The following is a 17,535-nucleotide window of genomic DNA, read 5'->3' on the forward strand; positions in this document are numbered from 1 at the left end:
CCGGCTGACACCGCTCCGGGGGCCCGCCCACCAGCCGCTGATAGGCCGCCCAGAATGACACTCAAAGCACTGCCGTCTCTGATTGGTCTCTTGTGTCCCGCAGTGCTTATGGGAGTTGTGGTTCGGCTCTCACCAGGTCATTGTGGCGCTGTGCGAGCGCGTACTACATTCCCCGTCAGGCTTTGCTGGGCGAGCGCAACCGCGCTGCTCGGGGTCTGCTTATCCGGGTCCTCAGGCGGTGCAGCCAATCAGCGCGCCTCAAAGGCGGCGCCGGGCGCTGATTGGTGGGTTCGGACTGCCGAGCCCAGTTTGAAATCCGTTAACGGCGGCGGCGGCGGCGCTGCTGAGGTGAGATCGGGGCACCGGCCGCACAGCCCGGCCTCGCTCCCCTTCCCGCGACCCGCAGCTCTTCCCATATCTGCTCGTTCGCTCCGGCCCTAGCGACGCGGCTGTTCCCCGCGCCTACTCCGAGCCCAGGTATCGGTAACGGGGCCGAGGGCTCGGTGGGAAGCGGCGGCGGAAGGCGGCTCCGGGCCCTCAGCCCGTGGCCGGAGCCGCTATCGCGGTGCCTGGCGGGCGCGGAGCCCCGGGGGTTGAGCGCGAACCCCTCGTTCCCCGGGGAAGCGGGCCCGGAGCCCCCGGGGGGATGGCGGTACCGGAGCGCCAGGCGCGTCCCTTTCGGTGGGTGGGGGCTCGGCACTGAAATAAAGCTGTAAGCCTTTAAACCATCGCGCAAGCTGCTGAAACAGTGTATTTCACGACAGGAGGCTCTGTAACTTTTTCTCAGTTCAAACCCCGCTTCCCAGGAAAAGGAGGGAAGCAAACCGGGCAAAACCTGGCCCAAGTAACAGAAAAACATCAGGGCAGTTATTTTTATGGGGGCTTTTTTTAAGCTAGAGGACCTTCAACTTAATGTAACAATTAGTTGAGGCTCTGCTAGCTAAAAATAATTTTATTTTCCTTGAACATCTATTCTTAGAATGTCCAATCTTCATGTCTCCTAAAACTTGTGGGATCTTTTTTAGGGAGCAGGAGATGTCAGGGCTGTTTATTTTTGGGCCGGGGGCGGGTCTGGGCCGTTAGCAGAGCGAAGGCTGTGCCCGCCCTTTGCCCCTGCTTTGCTGCCGGTCCGGGTGGTCTGCGGAGCTTTCTGCGGGCTCAGCTCTCACCTGGGGGGAGTTAAAGGCTTTGTCTGCCAGTCTGAGCATTAAATGATGGAGCAGCAGCGTTTGGGGGATGGTGAATCCGTTGTTGAGTCTGTGCTGTAGAAAAGCCTGATGAACTTTGAGTCAGAGGGAGGAGGGAGAAGCTGTAGATCCAGAGCGTGTTGGAAGACAGCAGCGTTTGGGGGATGGTGAATCCATTGTTGATTCTGTGCTGCAGAAAAGCCCAGGTGAACTTTGAGTCAGAGGGATGAGAGAGGAGGGAGAAGCTGTAGATCCAGAGCGTGTTGGAAGTGTTCACTTAACCCTGCTCAGGGAAAAGCAAGGATGAAGGGTGACTTTCTGAGGCTGGCAGTGTCATGCAGAGGGAGTTCAGGTGATGGCTTTGTGCTGGCATGGTTCTCACCAGGCTGTTGTGACAGGGCTATAGCTTCAGAGATGCTCTAACTTACATGGTAACCCTTTTCTAATGCTCCAACTTACATGTTAACCCCTGAAAAGCACCCATGACCTCTGGATTATTATTCCAATAAAAAGAACAGAAGCTGCCAGGCTGAATTAAAACTGCCTGGTTACTGCAGCATCGTGTGTTTAAGTGGCAGCTGGTGCTGAAGCCCAGCAGAAGGCCCTGGAATTGCTGGAGCACATTCCCATGCAGCTGCCCCAGCCTTGGGGAAGCTTCTCTTGCTTGTTCCTGGTTGCCTGTCTTGGGTTCTGAGGCATGTGGATCAGCTGGCTTTGTGTTTATCTGCTGCTGTAACTTAGAATAGCCTCTTGTGTGTCTGTTGTTGTTTACTGTGCTTTCTGGTCCTGGTAGGATTTGCTATGAGTGACATCTGTAACTTGTGAAGCACCATGGTGTGTGTGATAAGGCATCATCTCCCATTCACCAGGGCCTTATCTACATTGCAAGGTGGCTCCCCCAGAATCCAGACTGGTTTGGGTTGGAAGGGATCTTAAAGCTCATCTTGTTCCAACTCCCCATCGCCATTCTGGGCAGAGACACCTTCCACTGGACCAGCCCTGTCCAACCTGGCCTTCAACACTTCCAGGGATGGGGCAGCCACAGCTTCTCTGGGCAGCCCTTGCCAGAGCCTTACCACCCTTACAGGGAAGATTTTCTGCTTAATATCCAATCTAAATCTCTCCTCTCTTAGTTTGAAGCCATTCCCACTTGTCCTATCACAACCTTTCTTTGTCCCTATCCTGTCCTTGCTACTCTCCCACACTGCTCCATTCTCTCTCCCTCTCACCTTGATTTCTCATCTTGAAATGCTGCATTCTATCTCCAACACCATGGCCTGAATGGCTGGAAGCTTCTTTGTCCAGGCAAATTGTGCTGTTGGCACAAAATTCCCAACTACATTAAGACAAAGACACTGAACACCTCTGTGATGGAATTGTGTCAGTATTTTAAAGCTAATTTGGATTAGAGCGAGGTGTGAAGTTATTCCAAAATACCTACTGCACTTGCTGTTGGATCAGTCTTATTCTGGGATAGGAATGCTTGTTCCAATTTAGTGTAATCCTTTTTCAAAGCTAACTAATCTAAACCATGCCAAGGCACTCTTCTGGAACGTGCCAAAGTGTAGTTACTCAAAAGAAGGCTGGTGTCCAGAGGAGCCCACTGCCTCTTCCTCCCTGTGCTGTGCTGCTCTGGAGGCAGGTTGAGGTCAGTGAGAGAGCAGACCCTGAAAGCAAATGAAAGTTTTCATTAAGTAGTCACTTTCTAGAATCAATTTGGGGTCTTTTTGCAGGAGAGAAGATCAGATCCTCCTTTCCTGCCTGGGCAGCTCTGCAGAGCAGGTGAAAGCTGATCCTGCAGGACGGGGTGAGGGTTCCCCGGCTGGCTGCAGACACCCGTGTCGACACAGGAGGTGATGGATGTGGGGGAGAGCAGGGTCATGCTTTAAATCCACGCCGAGCTGTGTAGGATTACAGCGTGCCTGTAATCACGCCTGGGAAATGCACACGGTGCCTGCTAATTAGGGAACGTCCCTATTAATGAGGAAAAATTTCCACGCCTCCCTTCCGGTGGATGAATGCTGCAGTGGAGAGAAAGAATTTTGGATTGAGATAAATGTGGTTGTGCTGTCAGGATCACCAGCGGGTGTTTTAAAATGCCTGCAGGGAGTGGGCAGCGGGTGCTGGGCTGTGCTTGGCAGAGCCTGGTGGGATTGCAGATGCCTCGAGGTGGGCACAGGGGTGATAAATCACCAGAGCATTCCTGGCTGATCCCTGTCCCAGCCCGAGAGGGTGGGCGGAGGAGCAGGGTGCCTCTCAGTGAGCTGCTTCACCATCAGGCCTGTTCCAGGCAGGACTTGGAGGATATGTAGGGATTTGAGAAGCAGATGCCATGAGTTCATCTGACTGAAATGGACTTTCTGGAGTTCAGTCACAAAAACTTCTATCTTCCTGTTGTCTCTTTCACAAAACTGAGGCAGTGATACAATCCTTTTCTTTTACTGACTGTCTGGGATAGAGGGGAGAGAAGGGGTTGATGATGAGGGTGGTGGCACTATGGAATATGGGCTCTACTCAGTAAAAAGCTGCAAACTGCAGCAATGTAGCAGTGGGCACAAGTAGCTGTGAAACATGATGCCCAGAGCTCTGACTCTGACTGGAGAGGGTGAGGGGAGAATGCAGATGACGCATTTGATTTTTAAAAAAGTCTAAAGTGTTGACAGAAATTCTATCTTGATTAAGGGCAGTAGGAAAGCATTTGATTCCAGCCATGTCTCGAGCTCAGTTACAGTTGGTTTTGGCTCCAATTCTTCTGTTTGCCTTCTTTGGGCCCTACTTTGACATCTTCCCAGCCATGTAGCTGGTGCTTCTCTAATGACATTCTTGCCTTTAACTATCACAGCTCTGCTCTGGGGGGCTGGAGGCTTCTCAGTGCACCCATCCTTAGGGGCCAGTGGTTGTGACCAGCATAGTACCTCCTAAATGCTGATTTTCTTTACTCTTGACCATTTTCTTATTTATTGTGGAACACCATCTGGGTTTTGAACCATGTGTGGTCTGCCTAGTCAGATGGTTTAGGGCTGAGGCTCTGTGGGTTAGGAATATGCTGCTTTGGAATTGCTTGGATTCATAAAAGCAAAGTTCAGGTGATTTCCTTGGGGAGTGTTTTATAATGTCCTCGTGGGCTTTGCCTCACAGCTGTTCAAGGCATCACAAAAGCACCTTTGCAAGAAGGTTTTGTATAATTTCAGGGTTTATAACTTTGTCACTGGCTTTATTCCTGTTCCATTGAGTTTAATATCACCTGTTGACACAGGGACTCCTCTTGCTGTCAGTGCTTCATTAATTAACTGCAGGGACTGTTTGACATGGGTCACAGTGCTCAGTTTGTTTATAGCCTGGCCAGCCTTGGGCTAGTGCTAAGGAATGCAAGAGGGCCTGCCACTGCCCTCCTGACTGTTTGCCCAGTTACAGTGTTCTACAGAACCTCTTCCTGCTTTGAAAATCAATTCTATAGAAGAGCACCTTTGTGTCATTAGTTCTTTTTTGTAGCCCTTTAGAGAGAGAGGCTGTGCATTATAGTGCTCTGGAGTGAATCTCATCAGATTTGTAAATCTTATAAGGGTAAGAACTCTTCTTTGTGTGTGGTGAGGGAAGGAAGTAGAAATCAATCACTCTGGAAAAGTTTTATACTTTACTCCTTAAAAAATATGATTCTGGCACCCACAGGTACAAAAAAAAATCCTGTCAAAACTTGATCTTTCTGATAGTTTTGAACCTGCAAATGTCAACAGTGGTGAAATATCCTTAGCTTTGCAGATCAGCAGTAGAATAAAACTGCATTGCTGATGAGGAGTTCTGCCCAAAGGTGTGAAGTGCAGGAATGGGGAATGTTCCAAAGGCTGTCCCAATGTCTGTCCCTGGAAACTCTGCAGAGGAAGAGAGGTGGGGAATGGTTCCACTGATTCCCTGTTGCTGTCCAAAGGGCTGTAGCAGTGCAGACAGAGGACTCCTGGGGACAGTGTGACTGTGAAGATGTCTAAGCCAGAATCCCGTTATTCTTTTGATGTCCCAAACATCTGCATTGATTTTGCTACTCTGAACGAGGATGATGTGCACAATGCAGACTCCTGGTTTGGTAAGTTGCTTCCAACTCCTTGAGGTGTTTCCTGGTTGGATGACACCTTGGTGTGATCCTTGTTTTGGGCCTGGCTTCTGTGCCAGTTAATCATGGTGTTAACTGCATAATTCATTGTGCATGAGGTTTCTTTTTTTCCTGTTTTTTTTTTTTTTTTTTTGTATTTAAGTGTTGTCATCTGTAACTTGCCTTTGTTAACCTCATAATGATATTCTGGGATATTGTTAACAATTCCTAACAGTGTGTATAGTGAAAGTCTTTCTCTCCTTACAGATGAGAAAGCCAATCTGGAGAATGTCCCTCCTGCAGAAAATCTGGCAAACGTCTCTCACTGCAGCCCTGCTTTTTCAAAGCCTGATGTTATTCTGTCTTCTGTCCCTTCACAAGAAGTAGCAATGAGTAAGCTGGCATGGTGTGGCAGGGAGGGAATGAATTCTACCTGCCTTTCACTGACAAAATGGAAAGGCCTCTGTCTGGCTTTTGTGGGGCCATCTTCATAAACTCTTATCTGCAAGGTCTTTTTTTAAAATGTGATTTTACTTGTTGTTCTGTCTATGTGTATATAGATGAGCTGACACTTGCCCCTTTCTCAGGTGGAAGTGATGGTGAAGCAGAATGTGCCCAGGGCAGCACGGTCTCTCAGAATGTCCTTGGGTCCCTGACAACCTGGAGAGCTGCTGCCCCTGCAGAGGCCCCTCAGAGGTGAAATATTTGTGTTCAGTTTGTGCAGTGATTGATGATGGTGTAACTAAGCAGGCCCTTGCTCTCAGGATCTGCAGTTCTAAGCTGTTCTTGGGGCATCCTGTGGGGCTGGAGTTCTCCACCATGGAGATGGTGCTTTGGGACATCTGATCTGCTGGCTGAGCTGGAGGGGCAGTCTCTAGGGTGGAAATGTAATGCAGTGTCTCACATACTTGTCAAATGAGACTCGACAGCACCAGGAGCTTCTGGAATGTGAGGATATCTGAAACTGGGGTGGCTTATAAAGTTTCTTTGTTTATATCTGCCTGACTTGGGCAGAACTCATTCTTGATATGAATGCAAGCTCTGCATGCTCATATATAGCAAAGAATATTTAGTTTATGCATTGTTAAACTTTAATAAAATCATGCTGTGTTTGGATTGTTCTGTTAAACATAATTTGTATGGTAGAGTTAGGGGATGCACTGACATAAGTGTGTTATCCAGGTGTGTCCTCAGATCTATGGGAAAACTGACTTCTGCTTTCTGTTCTACTCTAGACCAGGCAGGAGACTTGCTGCAAAGCAGGGGAAGACCCAGCAGCGCAAGCAGCCAGGCAGAATCAAAGCAGAGAGAATTGCTAATGCCCTGGATAATAAGGAAGATGTTCCACCCTTGAAGAAAATGAGACTGTATGTCATCCAAGTCCTTCTGTTTAGGGCTGGGAAAAGGGACACAACTGTTTCTTTGGAAAGGGTTTCTGCCTGTCTGAGACAGTTCTTACAGAAGGGTTAGGGGGTAGTGGCTGGAACTGGTTGCTGATACTGGTTTAATGAACAAGAAATGACTGTAAATGCTGAAGGAATTGCTCTGTTTGGAGGTGAAGATGTGAATTAAATAAGCATGGGCTTCTTCACCTTCTTACTCAGTGTCTGTCAGCTTTAAATTTGTCTGAACTTATCCATCCAGAAGTCATCAGGCAATCATTAGCTATGAAAGAGTCACAGCTAAAATATTTCTCAAATTAACTTAACCACTAAAGTATCATATGGTGATAAGCTTGAGGTCAGGAAATTGAAGTATGATCTTTGAAACACTGCTGTATATCAGTGATCTACAGTGTACCTCCCTTCTCGAGAAAAGTTCCAAAAACTCAGTAATTCATCTTCCCTTCTGCAGCCTTAGAGTACCAGAGAAACCTGGATGGCCTGTACCTAGGCCTGGGGTGAGGTAAGGCCAGCCTGGCATACCTTAGACCTCACCAGGTGTTGGGATGTTATGCATGGTGGTGAGAGCTGCAGGTGGTAATTTATTTAGAACACAGTTCTAAATAAACAACTAACAACTTTTTCTCTTAGTTCTGGTAGCAGAGAGAAGGCAAGAGAAGTATCCACAAAGAAAGAGCCCCTGCAGGATCCTGACCTCTCTCCAGGGAGAGGGAAAAGCAAACAGACCATGCCCTCCACGCCAACAATGTTGAAGTACGTGGCTTTCTTGTGACTTGTGTGCTAATCACAGTTGATTTAGGTGACAGTCCTGGCTGAGTGTTTTCAGCTTCAACTTAGCATGTGATGGTATCACATTTAGTAAACACTGGGTCAAGGCAACAATATTAGGATGAAATGTACTTCACCAGCTGAACCTCTGCACAGGAAAGCTTTTGCTTTTCTTTTGAGGAAAAAGTTGTTCTTCTTAATGGGTCAAGAATGCACACAGCAAACAGGTCTGCAGAATAGCAGCTAGCTGTGAGATTTCTTGAACAAACAAAACCCAAGCAGATCTCTTCTAAAGATGTTTTTATAACTGGTGATGCTCCTGCAGTGAGGCTGGAGATAAGCATGTTCCTTGCACATAACCAGGGAAGCAGAAAGGTATATCTTAGTTTTTAATGTGCTTATGCAGGAGGACCAAAGCTTCTAGCAAGCCAAAGAGTACAGAGGAGCAGGAGCTGGAAAAGATGCAGCAGCTGCAGCAGGAGGTTATGGAGCTGCGGAAGAAGAACGAGGAGTCTCTGAAAGCAGCTATTGCTGGAGCAGGTGGGCTCTGCCTGAACTGCTGAGTGAGGCTGCATTGGGCTCAGCTGGAGAGTGCTGCACAGAGCTGTGCAAAGTACCTTTGAAAACAAGCATTTCATACTTTGCAATAAATATTAGGAGCCATTTAATGTAGATCAGCCCCTAAACTGCCTGGAAACAGGTGGGTTTGGGTTATGTCATATTTTGAAATGTTAAAGATGAGTTCTCTAAAAATTTACCTAGTTGTTAGAAATTAACAACTAGGGTTTTTTTTATTTCCACAAATCGTATCCCACAGCAAAAGTCTTCCGGTCCTTACATGTTCTTTTTCTCTAGGACAACCCACAAAGAAACCTGTTGGTCAAGTAACAAAGCCAATTAATTTCCACTTCTGCACGGAGGATAGGATTAAGCAGAATGCAGAAAGCCAGCCTGGGAACGAGTACAAGGAGCTGAATTTTGCAGCAGTCCTGAGGAAGCATCCCCCTTCTCCGGTGTGAGCCAGAGTGTTGCCAGCACTCAGCTCACTGATTCTTGCCATCACCTCCCTTCTGCTTGTGCAATGTACCCCACAGCAAAAGTCTTCCAGTCCTTACATGTTCTTTTTCTCTAGGACAACCCACAAAGAAACCTGTTGGTCAAGTAACAAAGCCAATTAATTTCCACTTCTGCACGGAGGATAGGATTAAGCAGAATGCAGAAAGCCAGCCTGGGAACGAGTACAAGGAGCTGAATTTTGCAGCAGTCCTGAGGAAGCATCCCCCTTCTCCGGTGAGAGCCAGAGTGTTGCCAGCACTCAGCTCACTGATTCTTGCCATCACCTCCCTTCTGCTTGTGCAATGCTTGGGCTGATACCCACAGAGAGGTTACCACAGGAGGCAGGTGTTGTGCAAATGTGACTGCAGACTTCCTGTGTGTCTGTGTTGCCACAAGACTCCAAAGAAACCTTGTGGAAAAAGAGCCCTTTAATGTCAGATCTTCCAGCCATTCCACTTTGTCCTTTAATCTGCTTGATACAGTTTCCCAATATAACTTGTGCATTTTCAGACTGTTAACACTTGTGCTTAATGTGAGGTGTTATCTTCTTTGCAGTGAGAGGAAGGGACAGATACTGTGTGTCAGTGGGGAAGGGAAATGTCATCAAAACCTCCTGGCCATACTGACTGTGGTTTTCTGTCTCCAGATGCGAATGCCAAAGGGACACACTGTCCCCAAACCTTTCAATCTGTCCCAGGGAAACAAAAGAAAACTTGAAGAAGCCACAACAGAATATGTGTCCTTTGCTGAGCAGGTAGAAGCATTCCAAAAACGCACACCCCCTCGTTACCACTTGAGGAGCAGGAAATCTGAGGAAGGTGAGTTGTCCTGGCTATGTCCACAGACATTGGTGGTAGAGCAGGAGATGCTTTGACTACTCTGAGCAAATGGCCTGTGTCTGTTGCAGGCCTTGCCATTAACTGCTGGTCTCTGACTTGAATTTGTAGGCTCAGTTTCAAAAAAGCCAGTGAAGGCTCGGCCCACAAACCCCAAAACACCAGTGCTGAGAACAAAGCAGCGCTTGAGACCTGTCACCTGCAAAACTGCTGCAGAGTTAGAAGCAGAGGAAGTAGAGAAAATTCAACAGTAAGTAAGGGCTTACTCTAGTCCTCCAGGGGATGATTGTACCACTCTGGAAGTATTTTTCAGGTACCAAAATGTCACTTCTCTGGAATACCCTTTTTGTGTGAAAGAATGAGAAGCCTACACCATTGAGATTCCTTTAGGTTGTTCATAATTCTTTAGCTCTGATTGTAGGGGAGTGAAATACAAACAATTCATTTTGAAGAACGTGCTCTTAGGAGAGCTGATCTTGGGTTGAGTACAGCTTATGATGACTAAAGCAATCCCAATATAGCAATGCAGCCTGCTTCTTTGGGAGCCTACACTTCCAAACTTGCCTGTAGGCAAAGGTTTGGATTTCTAGGAAAACAGTCCATAAGATTTTCCTTATTAATTTTGCTGTTTTGAAGGCAAAGGAAGAATTGCTAACTGGAACTGCACACTAACATACAATGTACAACTGGTGACTGTCTCCATTATTCCTGCATAGGTACAAATTCAAAGCACGAGAAGTCAATCACAAAATCTTTGAGGGTGGGCCACTCCTGCCCAAGAAACCCCCTCTGAAGAAGCTCACCCAACCCATTGGCTTTCAGCTGGAAATAGAAAAAAGGATTCAGGAGCGTGAGAGTAAGAAGCAGCAGGAGGAAGAGCGCTTCGAATTCCATTCCAGGCCGTGTCCCACAAAAATCCTGGAGGATGTTGTGGTAAGACGTTTAATATCACCCAGGCTTAGGAATTGGTTGCAATGAGCTTCAAAATGTTTGTAGCTATGTTGCATTATGTGTTTAATGATCTCAGTAAACAGTGTCTGTCATTAGGTAAGAACCTCAGTAGGTACATCCTGTGCTGTCAGGTTGTTTCTCTGAGGCGTTTTCTTGGCACTTGGCCTTGGGTAACTCCTTACTGGCTTTTCTGAACAGGGTGTTCCAGAGAAGAAAGCACTTCCTGTTACTATCCCCAAGTCTCCAGCCTTTACCTTGAGAAGCAGGACCCATGTGTCTGGCAGAGAGGAGGAAAAGGTAACAGTTGTGATGGGGCTGGAAGCTCCTTCCTTCCCTCCTGTGAGCAGTTCCTCCAGTGGTTACCTTTGTCTGTGCTATTCACTTGAAACAATCTGGTTATTGCTACTCATTTTACAGAAACTGAATTCTCATTAAAAATGAAATAATTTCAATGTTAGTGTTGCTGCTATAAATGAGGAAGGTGAACTGCTTAGATTTCTCACCCTTCCCTATTCTGTCACTGAAGGCAGATATTACACATGACCTTTCTTCTCCCTGAGGTGGGGAGCAGGATTCTGAAAGCTTCACATCCTTCTTCCTTTCCTCCTTGTCAAGGGGCTATCAAATAATTACAGTCTAATTTGAATGAGTACTAGAATTGAGAGTGGTTTCAAAAAAAGGAAGAATTGGGCCTGTGGTGTTCAGGATGCCAGTAAATTGATACTTCTTGGGCTCCTAATTTTTACAGTGTCCACTGTTTGTGTGACCCTGCTGTGCCCCTTATCAAAGGAGCTCAATCAAAGCTCTTTGTGGCTTTGCTTGGCAGGATTTGCAGCCTATACAAAAGTAAATCAGGATGCCAGTAAATTGGTACTTCTTGGGTTCCTAATTTTTGCAGTGTCCACTGTTTGTGTGACCTGCTGTGCCCCTTATCAAAGGAGCTCAATCAAAGCTCTTTGTGGCTTTGCTTGGCAGGATTTGCAGCCTATACAAAAGTAAAAAATCAGCTTCTAATGCTAATATCCCTTTAGGAAAAAGAGGAGGTGGCTGTGATCAAAGCTAATCCTATGCCACATTATGGAGTGCCCTTCAAACCCAAAATGCCAGAGCAGAGGCACGTGGAAGTTTGCCCCTTCTCTTTCGATGCCCGGGACAGAGAGAGACAAATACAAAAAGAGAAAAAAATAGAAGAACTACAGAAGGAGGAGGTAAGAATTAAAAGCTACCTTGGATTCTACTCCTTCAGTAAAAAGAGTGTGACAGGATTTGCTGTTGTCTATTAAACCTCCAAGGAAAGGACAAGAAATATTTTGAGTTGTTTATTTCAGGTGCCAAAGTTCAAAGCGCTGCCTCTGCCTTACTTTGACGAAGTTAAACTGCCAGAAAAGAAGGTCAAAAACCCAACTCAGCCTGAACCATTCCATCTGCAGGTGGATGAGCGGGGAGCTGCCAAGCTCCAGAGCTGGAAACAGCAGGTAGGATGAAAAGGGTAATGGGAATGACCAGACTTAAATCAGCTGGTGGAGTTGTGCTTGACTAGAGAAACTGTCCTCCTTGAAGTGAATCAGTAGCTGATTTCCTTGGAGCAAGGAATTTTTCTGTTCTTGGCATGAGACTTGTGCTGTTGGGTAAAGGATTGGTCAATGGTTTGTTTTTATTTTTCTCACTTAATGGTAAATGATGGGATTTACCACAATTGTATAAACAGCTGTGAGGCATTTTCTAAGCAGCAGCTCTGTGCAGCTGAGTCTTTGACACATAAATAATACACTTCTTTTCTCATGTGAAGTCTGCAGTGGACACCTGAAACTTTATTCAGGCTATGTTTTGGCAAAGCAACTATCAGGCAACAAGTGACACCAATTTTTTGCTTTAATATAATTTTCCATGGAAGTTATTTGACTGAGTCAGCATGGGTTTTCCAGTGTAGGGAGTGCTGGAGTCTGGGTCAGGGGGAGATGCTCTTTCTGCCTGGCACTTGATGTGCTCTCTTCTCTTGCAGCTTGAAGAAGACTTGAAAAGGCAGAAAGAGGCAGCATGTTTTAAAGCTCGCCCCAACACAGTGACACACCAGGAGCCTTTTGTGCCCAAAAAGGAACATAGGATACTATCAGGTAGAGTTGCAAGTACTTGCTACATGGGCTTGGCTGATAGCTCAGAACTGAGGCAATTAAGTGATGTTTTTTCTGGCTGTTGCCTCTTCTTCATCAGCACAGCCAACAGTGCCTTGCATTTAATCAACTAATTGCCTAACAGCTTGTGTCCCCTGGGAGCAGGGGGATTTCCTCTCCACCCCCTTGTTCTGCTCCAGCATGGCAGCTGTATTTAGAAGCTCTGCTGCAATTGGCAGATGATTGATGTGTGCCAGCTCAGGATAAGGGTACTGAGAATGTGAGGAGCTCCCTGCAGAGACAGCTGGCATTTCTGCAGTGCTGTCACTCTTTCCTTCCCGTTTCTAGTGAGATGAAGGCATTTACTGCTTGGGTAGGCTGAGATTTGTAGAGCATAAAACCAGCCAAAAGCTTGTTTGTACTAACAATTGTGTGCTTGCTCCCTCCCATGAGAACACCCATGACAGGGTGACGTCTGCATTAACACTGCTCACGTCTGGGAGTAAAGTTTTCTCTTTTCCTGAAGCCTGGAGGTATCTCCTAACCACCCCTGCCAAGGGGAAGCTCTCCAAAGGGAGGCTTCCATTGACATTAGTGCTGCTGTTCTTTACCTGACTGTCTTTGAACCAATGTTATCTCCTCTATTTCTAAACTTAGAGAGCCTTTCTGGTTCTGTAGTTCCTGAAAGCTTTGAGCTGGCAACAGAAAGAAGAGCAAAAGAACGGCAAGAATTTGAAAAGCGATTGGCAGAAGCAGAAGCCTTAAGGGAGAGGCAGGAGGAGCAGATCAGGCAGGAACAAGAGGAGCGTGAAAAGGAAGAAGTTGCTAAGCTAAGACAAGAAATGGTAAGTGAGCTGTTTCTGAGCAAGGGCTATAAAGTAACCCAAAGGAATGTGGGATTATCCTTATGGAGCTAATGTCACAGTTGAGCTGTGCTAAAACTGCCTTTTCAAGGTTCCCTTTTGCAAATTGATGACTCACTAACTTCACAACTGCTTTAAAAAACCCAAACCTACAAAACCATGCAAACAAAGAAGGCAGCTGTGCTGAGATGGCTGAGTTTTGGAGCTGCACATGTGTAGTTATCAAAGCAGAATGACCTTAGTGACTCACAAACCCAACATGTGCTGTGCATTTTCCCACCATCTTGCTCCAGTGCCCAGGGTAGAGTGTGTGGTCTTGGGCAGATGCCTGCCTTCACCTCATCTACAGCTCACCTGCAAATTTCAGCTTCATCATAACTGCAACCATTTGCTTTGTTTTGCCCTTGCTTATATTTATTTTTCCCCAGGTTCACAAGGCAAACCCAATACGCAAATACCGCAGCCTGGAAGTGAAGTCCAGTCACCAACCACTGACTGTGCCAAAGTCTCCCAACTTCTCAGACAGATTCCGATGCTGATGAGCATCCACGTGACAGCTGCTGGGAGATCCCATCCCTCTCCACTCCCTTGGTAGGAGAGAGGGAGCAATTGTTTTCCCATGACTGCTCAGTCTGAACTCCTATGCTTGGTTTCATTGTTGTACTGAGTAGTTAAACTCCACCTGAGCCCATGGCATTTGAGCAGTGCCTCCTGGCCTTGCTGTGTATCCAGACCCCATCTTCTCTAGAGACTAAACCAAGTTTTGATATTGCATACAGATATTTTGTACCTAACTAAATAAAAATTCCTAATCTGCTTCCTGTCTCTGGCTAGTGGGCTGAAGCCCTTTCCTGCAGAAGAGTTTTTGATAAAGACTGGCCACACAGATGTGTGCATCTGGCAGAGCTATCTTGTGTTTTTACACTAAATGCTATTTTCAAATGTCTGTTTTTTAGCATTTTAGTCTACATTTAGCTTGAATTGTGTTAAGTGAGGTTCCTTCAAGCCAGTGTAACGCGGGTCTGGCCTTCCTTGTTGATGTTTAGATGACCACAAATATAAATCTTGCCCACACTTAAAAGTAGTTCTTTGTGTATATTAGAGTATTAAACCTTCTTGTTGTTTTATACCTGAAGTCCTGTTTGGGGAACCATTTCTCTGGCAAGTGACTTGCTGTGAGCTGCTGCCCCAGCTTCTGCCAGTGCAGGTCTCTTGGCTACAGAGCCATCAGCATCTCTGGCTAGTTTGGGCAGCAAGCTGAGCTAAACATAGCTCAAGTCCTCAAATGTGCTGGAGGACAAAACTGCTGGCATTATGAAGAGTGGACACATCTAGATTAAAGTTTTAACAATTATTTCTTACTTAGTATTGTGCTCTGATTTCTTACCTTTATATTTTGCTGAAATACCTGCTCACACCTGTGAGCAGGGCTGCTTGCTGCTGTTGTGTTACTTAGTAGAGAGGGGGGAAAAGGGAAATTTAGAATTAGTTTGTCCTAACTGGACAGACTTTCTTGTTTGTTGGTTATGGAAAACATTTGCTTTCATTTCTTCTGAACTGGGATGCTGTTGAAGAAGTATTTCCAGCGTGTGTAGCTTTTGTTCAGATTTTTGGGTGAAAAAGAGAGTTCAAACTAGATGTTAGATTCCACCTAAGGGGATGCTTAGAGATGCTGTCTCATTCTTGCCAAAATGCATCAAGCAATTGCTATTTTACTCCTGGACTGAAAGAAGTAACAAAGGAAGAAAGTCCTTAGAGACCTAAATTCCAAGATGAACATTTATTGGACCCAAGGGATGACGTTTCTGCAGGAATTCTCCTAAAAAGTGTGATGCTCAAGAGATGTCATTGCAGAACTGCTGGGGTCTCTGTGGGTGTGTTTCCAAGAGCACCAGCCTCAAACTTCAGTGCTGGGATTAAAAGAGGAAAAGCCACCCACACTGATATACAAGGATTCTTCCAAAAAACTAATGATTTTATGCAGTTAGTAACCGAGGAGCTGGAGTATGAGAGGCTTGGGGGGAAGTATGTTGGTACTGAGGGATGAATGACCCAGTGGCAGTGTGGGTTTTTTGAAATGGTGAGCTCAGACATGGCTCCATTTTGCTCAAGTTTCAGCTTTTCCTTCCCTTCTCTTGAGGATCTTTGTGTAGCTGTGGCAGAGGTTGGCCCAAAAGCTTGATCTAATCACCCAGTCTGCCTTCAGCCACATTTTTCTGACTTTGCTGATAGCCCCATGTCCCTGAGCTGAGAGTTACAGGACAGCCAAAAAAAACTGCTGTCACTGCTGCTGTGACAGTTTGCAGGAGTGGCTGGAGCACAAGGGACATGTCAGCATCCTCTTCTTGAAAATTAAAATCCGTGAGGATCTGACCTGTCTGCCTTAACCCCATTTCTGTCATGGTGGGGCTGCTCCCTGTGATCTGCTACTGGCTGGGGACATCACAGAACCTCAGATGTTTTTTCCTCGAGTGCCAGCTCTGGAGAAGGCAGCGTGTGGGCAGCAGAAGCAGCAAATATTTATGATGAGTCAGGGGGAAGCTGGAATGATGATGAGCTGCTGAAGAATGTGAAGGCAAGCAGGATTATGAGGCCGTGGAACTGGAGCAGCCACTGATTCCTGAAGGATGAAGCAGTTGGATTTCCCTGATGGCCCTACATGGCCTCTTCTGCCTTGAGGAAGGGGTTGTGTGCCTGACAGCTTGGCAGTATTTTTTCCCCAATGGTATCATTTGGGTCTAAGAAAAGACATTACATCTTCCCCCAGCCATGGCCTCTTGTATTCCCCATGCACTGCAAACAGGGGCAGGAGCCTCAGGCAGCTGTGCCTCCAAGGGTCTGGGGTGTTGGATGAGCTTGGAGCCACCCACCAGGTTCTCATGGGCTGGAGTGTGGGACCTGTTCCCTTAGTTAGGAGGGAAGTGCTGACATGGTGGGAAAATGCTCTAGTGTACAAAGTATAAAAATTATGTCCTGAAGGAGCTGGATGTTGGAGAGGATGGGATTTGGCCAAGACTTCAGCAGGAAAAGGGTGGCAGGTGATTTTTTTCTGCTGGGGAGAACAAATTTACAGGATGGGAGCAGCACACTGGGATTTAACTAAGTGCTGTTGCAGCACCTCCCTTTAGAGTCAGGGTAGGCTGAGAAAAAAGATGTAAAATCTATAGTCTCTGTGTGGATTTTGCAAACACATTTTTGTATTCTGCTACTCAAAGCTCATCACCCTTACGTGCATGCCTTGAGAGCAAGGATTGGGAGGAGGAGATCTGGGCACAAAACCTTCCTGTGCTCTTCTAGTTGGGCTGTACTCAATTTGTCATCAAAATAATTTGCTGAACACAGACTAGGGCTGGAACTTAAAGGCAGCCAATGTTTTCCTGGACTTTCATGTTGATTGCATGATCAAATTATCTGGTGAATAAATTCTTATGAAAGGGCTTGATGATGCTTCTCCCTTCTGTCTCCACTGGGAAACCTTTGCAGCTGCTTGTGTGACCTGGCCTGAACCTGGCAAGAACTCGTGGACCTGGGCAGGTCCTGGTGCTGCTGCTGGTGCCTACATCCCTCTGGATGCTCTTTTGATGATGTTGGGGTTTTTCCTTGTCTTTCTCCATCACCTTGCTGGCACCTGTCGTGACACCACAGCAGCTCGTGGTGGAAGCCCTGGTTCTGATGGAAGCAGTAAACCAGACAGCCCGGCTGGTTTGTGTTTCAGCAGCATGGCTGGGATTCAGGTGGGGATGTTGTTCAGCCTTCCCTGCTGCTCGATTTAGCTGGGGTGTAGGGTTTCCCGGGAATGGGCCGGCTCGGAGCCTCCCTTCCCAGGGTAAACGTAAAGGTTAAAGTGTGCTGGTGCTGCCGCAGTTGTGACAACGGCGTCGCCAGGGAACGGCGTGCTTGAGGCGCTGCCAGACAGCCCCAGGACAGGCTGTTTCCCAGCGGCAGCCAATGTAGGCTCTGGCTTCAGTTCCTGAATGGGAAGGGAGAAAAAAAAAAGCCCAAGCCCAGGCTGAGAAGCCTGGGTGGTGGCTGGTTTGCAGAGCCCCAGGGCACTGTGCTGCTCCTTGGGCATGTGGTTTTGGACTGAGGCATCTGAAATCCTGGGGTGGGACAGATACTGCCCTTCAATTCTACAATTCCTTCTTCCCAAAGGTGTGATTTCAGCCTATTTCTCTCTGCCCACAAATGAATTTTATCTGTGATAATGCCAAGCCATGGCTCCCCAGTACCCTCACCCAGGGCTTTGCTTCCTCGCCTTGTGCCAGGCATTTGTGCC

General features: G+C 46.8%; 1 protein-coding gene across 5 annotated transcripts; it reads left to right on the top strand.

Annotated features, from left to right (window-relative positions):
* The first annotated feature begins 22 nt into the window (after positions 1-22).
* Positions 23-14,613, top strand: TPX2 (TPX2 microtubule nucleation factor). 5 transcript variants are annotated; one of them, XM_039719296.1, is made up of 18 exons: positions 23-477; positions 5,113-5,265; positions 5,539-5,664; positions 5,859-5,967; positions 6,507-6,638; positions 7,126-7,176; positions 7,305-7,427; positions 7,849-7,982; positions 8,298-8,455; positions 9,145-9,316; positions 9,446-9,584; positions 10,051-10,267; positions 10,484-10,582; positions 11,317-11,493; positions 11,614-11,760; positions 12,288-12,399; positions 13,054-13,241; positions 13,688-14,613. In XM_039719296.1, exons 2-18 carry the CDS (start codon positions 5,163-5,165, stop codon positions 13,796-13,798), a joined length of 2,298 nt encoding a protein of 765 aa, XP_039575230.1. In that variant the 5' UTR covers positions 23-477; positions 5,113-5,162; the 3' UTR covers positions 13,799-14,613. The 5 variants fall into 5 exon arrangements, with proteins under 5 accessions (XP_039575230.1, XP_039575233.1, XP_039575232.1 ...); XM_039719299.1 differs by having other exon boundaries at positions 13,075-13,241; XM_039719298.1 differs by having other exon boundaries at positions 23-348.
* The last annotated feature ends 2,922 nt before the right edge of the window (positions 14,614-17,535 follow it).

The sequence above is a fragment of the Passer montanus genome, unplaced genomic scaffold (genome assembly GCF_014805655.1).
Source record: "Passer montanus isolate IOZ18808 unplaced genomic scaffold, ASM1480565v1 scaffold41, whole genome shotgun sequence".
Taxonomy (NCBI): domain Eukaryota; kingdom Metazoa; phylum Chordata; class Aves; order Passeriformes; family Passeridae; genus Passer; species Passer montanus.

Bases quoted from the DNA above. Each gene is read 5' to 3' on its own strand.
- TPX2 (XM_039719296.1), top strand. From the start codon at position 5,163: ATGTCTAAGCCAGAATCCCGTTATTCTTTTGATGTCCCAAACATCTGC. The intron at 12,400-13,053 runs GTAGAGTTGCAA...TTCTAAACTTAG, and splicing joins GGAACATAGGATACTATCAG to AGAGCCTTTCTGGTTCTGTA. The intron at 13,242-13,687 runs GTAAGTGAGCTG...ATTTTTCCCCAG, and splicing joins CTAAGCTAAGACAAGAAATG to GTTCACAAGGCAAACCCAAT.